We start from the raw sequence: 9,991 nt of genomic DNA on the forward strand, positions 1-9,991 counted from the left end.
CAAGAACAACATTCATCTTCACAACAACCATCTTCTAATTCAAGTATGTCATTGGAAGATATCGTTAAGTCACTTGCCACTAACACACAACAATTTCAACAACAAACACAACAATTTCAGCAAGAAACAAGAACAAGTATTCAACACTTAGAAAGTCAGATGAGCCAGCTAGCATCTACCGTAAGTAGATTGGAGTCTCAAGGTAAGTTGCCCTCACAAACTGTTGTAAACCCAAAGCAAAATGTGAGTGCAATTACCATGAGAAGTGGAAAAGAGCTGCCAAAACATACTCAAGTGAGAAAAACACCCAACCAAGATGAGGAAACTGAAAAAGAGGTCCATCAACCTCAAAATGATCATAAGCCTGACAAAGAACATCCAAAGTCTTGGGTAATTCCTACTCCTTTTCCTAGTAGGTTCGCCAAATCCAAGAACGCTGAAGACGAAAAAGAAATACTTGAGACATTTCGAAAGGTTGAGGTAAATATTCCTTTACTTGATGCTATTAAACAAATCCCTCAATATGCTAAGTTTCTCAAGGAGTTGTGCACAAACAAAAGAAAATTGAAAGGCAATGAAATGGTAAGCATGGGGGAAAATGTTTCAGCTATTTTACAAAAAAAATTGCCTCCTAAATGCAAAGATCCTGGTATGTTTACTATCCCTTGCAAAATTGGAAATGTTAATGTTGACAGCGCAATGCTAGATCTTGGAGCTTCAATTAATGTCATGCCTCTATCTGTTTATTCATCTTTGAATGTTGGCTCCTTAAAAGAAACTAGTGTAATTGTTCAACTTGCTGATAGATCGAATGTTTATCCTGTGGGGGTTTTAGAAAATGTTTTAGTACAAGTTGATGGATTGATTTTTCCTGCTGATTTTTATGTGTTAGATATGGAAGAAGACAATTCTCCCAATTCCTCATTGATCTTATTAGGGAGGCCATTTTTGAAAACATCTAAAACTAAAATTGATGTGCATGATGGTATATTGACAATGGAGTTTGATGGTGACATTGTTAAATTTGATATATTTAATACTACCATGAAACATCTGAATGGCATGTCATCTATTTTTGTTGTGGATATTTTATTGCAAGAAGATAATTGTCATTTGATTGCTGGTGATAAACCGAATGTTGCGTTGAATAGAAATCCTAACTTTGAGGATGTGTTAGGAAGAAAATGGCGTCTAGCTAAAGACGTTAAAGAAAGACGCTACTTGGGAGGCAACCCAAAGGGAGTTTATTCTACTCTTTCATTTATTTGTTTTGCATTTTTATTAATTTTTCTCTTATCTTTACATTCTATTTAACATTGGGGACAATGTTGAGAATAAGTGTGGGGAGGGGATATGATTATTTTCTTCTCTTCAAAATGAAAAAAAAAATCTTTCTTTTTCTACTAATATTTTTTCAAAAAAATAATATTTTTACGAAAATTCATAACATAATTGAATAATTGATCTTGCATATTATGAATATTTAATTAGTGTTTTGTTTGATATGGTGGTGGCTAAACTAACCAAGCATGAACCTGTGAGATATTTGAGCCTTTGACTAACACTTCAGTCCGATTATTTTCCTGTGTGATATCTTCCATAGACTTGTCTCTCTAGAACTTGCCTTGATTCTCTTTAAAGCTAAGTTGATTCATGCATGATTTTTAATATGATTAAGGCTATCTTTGATTTTTAGCCTCACTAGCCAAATAGCCTGTTCATACCCTAATTATTTTCCTTTGTCAGCCACTTTGAGCCTGTCAACCGTATTTTTGTTCATATTGAACCACACATTATAATAAGCCTCATACCTGAAATTAATTTCCTTAACCTTGCCTAGAGGACTAGGGGAGCTTTGATTGGGTAAATGATAAGGATTGAGTGTGTGGAAAGATGTTGGCAAAGTGTTTATATGAGTGAGAATAATGCAAGTGTCATTGGAGTTCTAAAAGATTTTTGGTTGGTATTTTCAAAAGAAAAAAAAAAGTAGATAATGGGAAATGAGTTGATGTAGTTGTTTCCATTTGAGGTTGTTCCTAAACTAAAGAGGGTGAAATGTATGATGGAAAGTGTCTCTCTTCTTCTACCAAAAAAAAAAAAAAAAAAACGAAAAATAGCAGTACAAAAAAAAAAAGAGAAAAAAGAGAAAATGAAATTATCATTTTGGTTGTTATTAGTATGTCTCATGTTGAATAAAGTATGAATAGTTTATGGTCTTATGGGATGTGATAGTTTATTTGGTTGGAGTTGAACTATCAAAATAACAAGAGAGATTGGGTTCGTTTGATCTTTATGTTTGAGTTAGTTCATTCAATCATGCTTCTCTAGTTTTGAAGGCCTTTTGAACTACTTTTCCAAATAATTCCTATCCTTTTGTCCTAAGCCCCATTACAACCCTGGAGAAAGTCCTTATGATTTAGTCATGCATGTTATCTTGTAGTGGAGAATGAGAAGATATGCAAGCCTATGGTAGAGCATTTCTATAGGAATTGATTTGAGTGAAATTTACAAACCCTTCAAACACTTTTGAGTGATGAGTGATATACCCGTGAGGGCTTAGTTATTTAGTTCACTCCATTTTTCAAATAAATTGCTAGCTGAGCATTTATAATGCGTTTGAGACCAATGTTCATGAAGTGTTATGAGTTTTTATATATTTATGTTTTCTTAACTAATGTTTTTGCTTGAGGACAAGCAAATGATTAGTGTGGGGAATTTTGATAAGCACTATTTTTATATTCAATTTAGATTAATTTTTATAATAAATTAATTTTATTTATTTAACATTATATTTATTTTACACTTTATTTTTATGTTTTGCAATAATATAATAATTATTTAATAATTAAGGTTAATGACTATTTTAACTAAAATTATATTACCATTATTAAATAAGAGTTGGGCTAGTGGAATTAAAGTGGGCTTATTCCTTTCTTTATTCTAATTTGTTTAATTTGGCCCAAACTTAAGCTTTTTGTTTTATGAATCGGCAGCCCAAACCTAGAATTAACTTTATTGGCAAATTATACCGTGCACCACGGTACACATAGCAATGTGCACTACGTACGTAAACGACGTCGTTTTGAGCATTGTAAACTAATCGTTCCTTTTTTTTTTTTTAAATCACATTTCCCGTTTTGGTCGGTCTCTGTATTTATGTTAATATTCTGTGTATTCAAGGTAATCGTTCTGTGTATTTCAGACAATCATTATGTGTATTCTAAGCAACCGTTCTGTGTATTCATGTTAGTAACACATGTTGTGATGTGTTTGTGCATTCGAATGTTTATGAGGATGAATTCTGTGTATTTTGTGTCAATATTCTGTGTATTCATGTTATTAACACAGGTTGTGATGTGTTTGTGCATTCGAATGTTAGGAGGATCAGTTATGTGTATTTTGTGTCAATATTCTGTGTATTCTAGGCAAATATTATGTGTATTCTAGGCAAACATTCTGTGTATTTTAGATAATGATTATGTGTATTTTAGATAATGAATTCCCTGGAGTCATTCGCGTCGGCGTCCGCGTCCACTAACATCGAAACGACGTCGTTTCGGACCAGGGTCCACGGTGCTATGTGCACCGTGGTCCACGATATAACGATTGAACTTTATTATGCTCTTAGTTTTATTTGCTTTTGTTTTTAGTACGTAGAATAACAACAAATCTTGCGCCAACTCCACGACTGCAGCGACGAATTCGGACAGATGCTGCGACGTGCGAAGGCTTCAACGGCAACTTAGTCCACGATCCGCAAACTTCGTCCGTGAATTGCTGCCAACAAATATTTCATCCGCAACCTATGCCTCTCTTTAGAGTATAAATAGTGTGATTTGTAATGTCTGGACACACCCCTCATCATTAGCTATGTTATTTTCTTGTCTTTGTTTTGTCACGTTCCAACACAAAAATACATATATACATTTTGTTTTTCTCTTTTATGAGATTAATATAAATGTATATTGTAAACACTCGTACGATGTACTGCTGAGTTCTTATTTTTCCAATTCGAGGATTATTGAAGTTTGATTCTACAAGACCAGTAAGCTTTATTTAGCCTAAATTATTCTTTGCACTTTATTATCTATGTATCTTCTGTTATATTCATATATATGAATTATTGCTTGATTAATTGTTGCAATAGGGCCCATTGTTCAATTGTCAAATCATTAAATTGCTAGTTAGAACCTTGAATCCGTAATTGTTTAAGTGTTCTGATGTTGGTAGCAAATAGCACAATTTGATTATAACTGATTTTCAGTTTGTGTTATGAAGATATATAGTCTAGCTTAAATGAACCGAGCTTATGAGTTTGTTGGCTAGGATTGGTAGTCTTTCTAATTCGATAATGCTGTTAGTAAATTAAATCCTAAGAGCTTATTTAGGATGTTTATTAGCTAGGGAAGTAAATCAAAGAGCTTGTTTTGATTACCGACGAAGTAAGGAAAGACAGGTTGTTAGAGCTTGTTAATAACCATAACCAATCTAGTAAAGAGTAAAGTTAGTTTGGCTTGCATATCAATATATGTCTTGTTAGAATTGAACTGATATTATGCCTTGGGTTGGATACTAGTTGCCATTGACGTTTATTTGATATTTATTTGATATTTGATTTTATTTATTATTATCTATTTTATTGTTACTATTCAAGTTTCTATTCCCATTTCATTATTTATTAAATCCATTGCTAAAAATAAGTCTAACCAATCTCTGTGGATACGACCTTACTCATCGCTATTACAGTTCATAAGAGTAAGTATTTATTATTTGTTGGTTTCGACACCCACCAATAGGTTATGGTGTTTCCATCAACTTGTGGAGCTTGTGCTGCAAGGTGTGAATGTCGAATGTTTGTTGTCCATCTTTCCAATCATAGGGGCATGTAAGTAACATAATTACATGTCCCATGCTTGATTTCCTTTATGGCATTTGCTGTTTTGTTGGAAAACTGGTGATAACAATGTTTATCATGTTGTTTCTAATCTTTCAGGTTCGTGGTTTGGAGTTTAATGTATTTACTTCAAATCTCCTTGCTTTCGGTGTTGATGAAGGCAAGCAAAATTTTCATATGGGATATTGCAAATACAGTAGAACGTACCCATTATCCTCCTTTGAATGTATATAGCAACTTTAGATGTATGTAAAAAAAATAGTTTGCAAGCCTTTGTGGTAACAACTTTTATTAGAACCATGATTATATCACCCCCTGCTTCCAACATTCTGAGGACCAAAACAACTAAAAGAAAATTAAATTTAGAAAAAAAAAATATTTTTGAAACAAAGCATTCAATTGTGCTTTAGAAATCTTTGCTAACTTATCTCCTGAACTGCTATAAATCTTTGCTAGAGGGAATCAAGTTTTCTTTTCAACTATTAAAAAAAATCAATTTAACAAGAGTTTGTTACCGAAATGGTCCCTCGACTATTGCAAAATTACCAATTTGGTTTTCGACAATTTTTCTTGCTCAATTAAGTCATCGACTTTGAAAAATTTAACCAGTTTGGTCCTCCGTTTATTTTGGTGTTAAACGTTCGTTAAATCGGGACTAAATTGGTAACTTTGCTATAGTCAAGGGACGATTTCGATAATTAATTTTTGGCTGAAATGGTCCCTTGACTATAGTGAAATTATCAATTTGGTCCCGATTTAACGGATATCAAACGGTAAAATAAATGGAGGACCAAAATGGTTAAATTTTTCAAAGTTGATGACTTAATTGTGCAAGAAAATTTGTCGAGAACCAAATTGGTAATTTCGCAATAGTCGATGGACCATTTCGGTAATAAATTCATTTAACAATGTCAAGCTTAGGAGGCAAACATAATAAACCATTTATTAAGTCTGAATGACATAATACAAAGACAAATAGAGTCACAGTGTAAAAGTTAAACAAGCTACTACACTCAAATGGCAACATTGGCATTTTGTCCTAATCAACAAAACAAAATATTGCCAACAAAATCGTCTCTTCACCTGCAGATTTATAACACAGAAATAGGTATGAAAAACCAAGTAGAGTGACGAAATAAACTCTTTGTTAGGGTATATGAGCTAAAAACAATGCTAAAGTTTAAAGCCTAACAGAATAAACTATCTGTTAAGCATTTAGTTCAGTTAAACAAAGAAAAACATAAACACAAATATATATTGTTTGTGGTCAATCAAAAACCAATCAACCAAGGTTATCATATATTTGGTTCGATAAGCCGAGGTGGAGAAAATTACGTAGGCGGATGGATGAGCTCCAGCAAAGGATAGAAATGTGAGATGGGTCGCTGGAACCCCGAAAGGTGTTGACCACCCCATTCACGGAAGAAATCATGGTCGAGCCCTTGCCTAGGGATTTTTCGCTTTCCAACCATCAAGCCCTACACGGGATCAGCTGACCCCCGAGCTCATCTCAACAGGTATCGAGCTACTATCATGATAACGGGGCCAAGCAATGTCGTCATGTGTCGGGGTTTCTTCGCAACCCTCGATGGCCAAGCTTAAGATTGCTTCGCATCTTTACCCGAGGGGTCCGTCTCCACCTTTGCTGACCTCTCAAAGAAGTTCATGTCATATTTTGTGGGCAGCATCCCGAAGAAGAAGCAATTCGCCAACTTGTGCAAATTGAATCAGTGGAGCTCAGAGACCTTAACCAAGTATCTAGCCAGATGAAAGAAGGAAGTGCAGTCGGTCGCAAATTTTGATGATAAGTCGGCCATACCAGTCTTCACTAACAATGTCCAGTCTGGACCATTCCACCGTGACCTCGTTCAATATCCCCCCCCCCTCAAAACTTATGCTGCATTGATGGATCGCGCAGCGAGGTTCGCCGAGGCAGAAGAGGTGGAGAGGAAGAAGGAGGATGAGGCCGGCGAGACAAAGCACTTCAAGAGGATTGCCATGCGCCGAGATTAGCGACCCTGGCTGGCTCTGTTACGTTGCTTGACTCCATTGACACAACCAGTAAGCACCATCTTAAACCATGCCGAAGCCATGGGCATCGTGGAGTTCCCGGGTGAATGCATAAAGATATCACCCAAAGCATATCCAAACAAGTAGTGCCGATTCCACAGGCAATCGGGGCATGACACCGATGAGTGCATGGTCCTCAAGTGGTAGATAGAAAAACTCATCCAAAGGGGCTACCTTGGTCAATTTGTCAGGAGACCCGCGCAAGTGAAAAGACCAAGCAACTTGTGGAAGAAGAAGGGTAGATGACGCAAGAGGGATCTCGATCAGCTCACTGAAGAGGAAGAGAAAGAGCTAGATGACCTCGACCCCCACCTCTTCGACATCAAGCGCGGTCCAAGATCGTTGCAACCACCCACCTCCTTTCGGTGGGAGGTTAGGGCCGAAAAAGGGTATACAAACACTCCTCTATGTCTCATTAAGACACATCTTGTCCTAAGAACACACTTTGTTTTGTTATTACATAAGTTTCTCCTTGTAATAGCATTATATTGACTTTAATACAAGAATTATCTCCGTGGTTATCCATATTGTCTTATTATTACACATTTCTTGTTTAATTCTAACCTTGTCTAATCCTTTAACATAATCGGGTTTACTAACTCGAGTCACCCCGGGTTAATTAAATCGATCACTTGGCAATACTTAAGAGGCACTATGGGACATGGTATTGTATTTGAGAGTCAACAAAGTGAGCATGTATTTATGGTATATGTCGATTCTGATTATGTTGGTGATATGGATAACATACATTTTACAACGAGGTATGTCTTTACTCTTTTGTTGTGGTCTTAGTTATTGGAGGTCATCAATTTAGTCTGTTGTAGGCACATTGGTTTGGTAAAATCTTGCATTCTTTTCTTTCTACAATTGTTATTGCTTCTTGTTCTTGTTAATCTCAATAGACAATGAATTAAAAATTAATTTTTTTTGTGTGATGTGAGCGGGGTCAAGATTTATATCATTTGGCTCTGCCTGTCCTAACTTATATTTAATTAGGCATTTATAAATCTAAGAACTCTAAACTATAAAGAAATTGAATTTAAAAAAAAAGTATTTTTTAAACAAATTTTTGTGTGGGTAGGGTTAGGGGTGGAAATAGGCTAGGCCGAGCTTTAGAAAATTAGGCCTGGGCCTACTATAGAAATCGAAAGCTTGAGCCTGGACTTGAGCCTGTATGTAGGCTTTTTTTTAGGCTCAAGCCTGAAACTACAGTTGGCCTGGCCTGGCTTAAAGCCTTTTTAAAAGCCTATTTAATATATAGGCCTTTAAAAAGGCTTCAAAATAGATCCTGAATAGGCTTTGCGCCTATTTAAATCATTTGGCTCTGCCTATTGAGTAAAATTTGTACCCAATTGGCGCCACTTAGAGGGGGGAGAGAAGGAGAATTGAGCGTACAATTGGTATCCGAAAAATGTCTTTAGCTTAAAAATCTCATCGACCTTTTATGCCAAAATGAGTATTTTTCCTTGATAATCAAACACTGAAAAATTCAGTAATTCACATTTGGATCATTTTACGAGTTTCCAAATCAATTTTACTTAATTAAATATATATTTTCAAAAAATTTAAAATTCCTATAACTCCTTTAATTTCTATTAATATTAATATTTTTATTTTATTTAATTAAACATTTGGAATCAAATTTATGATCCAGAAGCCATTTTCCTGCTTTATTTTATTTAATTCATGACACATTTTTCAAAAAACATTTTCCAGCAGTAATTTTCCTGCTTTCCAAACACACCCTAAATCCCTTTAATCACATACATCCAACCTATTAATTTTATTGGCCAAGATTTGTGCTAACATTCTCATTTTAGATGTGTCCTCATGTGAACAAGAGTTACACACACATAATTATTTAATACTCTATTAAATATTAAATATATAGCTAAATAGGTTATACTTCTTCTCCCAAAATAGGTCATACTTGTAGGCTTGAAGGTTAGTCCTATGGCAAATTATTGTGTGGGCTATGATGCTCCACATAGTTCTGTGGACCATGAATGTAATATACATTTTAATATACTAAAAGTACACTATTTGTGTATTGAGGCTTTGTTTGGCAGAGCTTATTTAGGAGCTTATAGCTTATTTTAAGCTACTAATAAACTATAAGCTCTGTTTGGTAATGTTCATAAAATAAGCTAGTAGCTTCCTAACTTTTTTTCCATCTTTAACCTTATTATTTTAAAGAAATGACATCATTTACCATTCCCAATTAAAACTTTTTTAGCTAAACCTTTTTGACTTTTTCTTTTCAATATGTTTGGTTGTAATTTCAATTTGACATTTGTGTTTGAAAATTGAATTTTGTATGAACTAATCTTATGAATTATAAACATTTTGTTTTACTTTATATGTTTTCAAATATATGTCCTTACTTTATATTTTATTAAAATATATTGATTTCACTATTTTATATTTTAATATAGAGTAAATATCCAAAATGGTCCCTCGACTATAGCATAATTCACAAATTGGTCCTCGACTATTAATTGAGCCCAATTAAATCCTCAACTATTCAATTTTTACCTAATTTAGTCCTCCGTCAATTCATCAGTCTAAAACATGTTAACTCTAAGGTCATATGCGTAATTTCACCATGTCAACCTCCAAAATCACCCACTGCCTCACTGTTCTCCCACTCTGACTGCTTCGCTGCTCCTCTTCTCTTCTTCACTATTGCCTCCGTCCTCTCATACTTCACCTCCCACCCTCCCAGTGCACCAAAAACTTCCCCGTGACCCTGCATTTGGCCGGTGTATAACACACCCCCACCGCAGGTGTAGTAAATACCCTCGCAGAGATTGGTGATTTCAACGGGGAAGCTCGGGTCCTGGCCGGCATACCACACGTTCACCAGCGGGTTCGTCGAGAGCTCAACAATCTTGTCAGCGATCACACTTATCATCCCGTCAACCTGATGTTTCCGTTAGGGGATTTTAGGGGTTTCAGATTCGGAATGTAGTCGGGTATGGAGAAAAGTATGTGCAGATTCCTAGGCATAATTTAGCGGAGTTTCTT

General features: G+C 35.2%; 1 protein-coding gene across 1 annotated transcript; it reads left to right on the plus strand.

Annotated features, from left to right (window-relative positions):
* Positions 1 to 258: 258 nt before the first annotated feature.
* Positions 259 to 5,013, plus strand: LOC115999352. The gene is made up of 2 exons (XM_031239210.1): positions 259 to 1,228; positions 4,994 to 5,013. Exons 1-2 carry the CDS (start codon positions 259 to 261, stop codon positions 5,011 to 5,013), a joined length of 990 nt encoding a protein of 329 aa, XP_031095070.1.
* The last annotated feature ends 4,978 nt before the right edge of the window (positions 5,014 to 9,991 follow it).

This window comes from Ipomoea triloba, chromosome 12 (genome assembly GCF_003576645.1).
Source record: "Ipomoea triloba cultivar NCNSP0323 chromosome 12, ASM357664v1".
Taxonomy (NCBI): domain Eukaryota; kingdom Viridiplantae; phylum Streptophyta; class Magnoliopsida; order Solanales; family Convolvulaceae; genus Ipomoea; species Ipomoea triloba.

Coding starts and splice junctions, on each gene's coding strand:
- LOC115999352 (XM_031239210.1), top strand. CDS start 259: ATGAGAAGTGGAAAAGAGCTGCCAAAACATACTCAAGTGAGAAAAACA. Junction 1,229..4,993: donor AGAAAGACGCTACTTGGGAG/GCAACCCAAAGG, acceptor CTAATCTTTCAG/GTTCGTGGTTTGGAGTTTAA.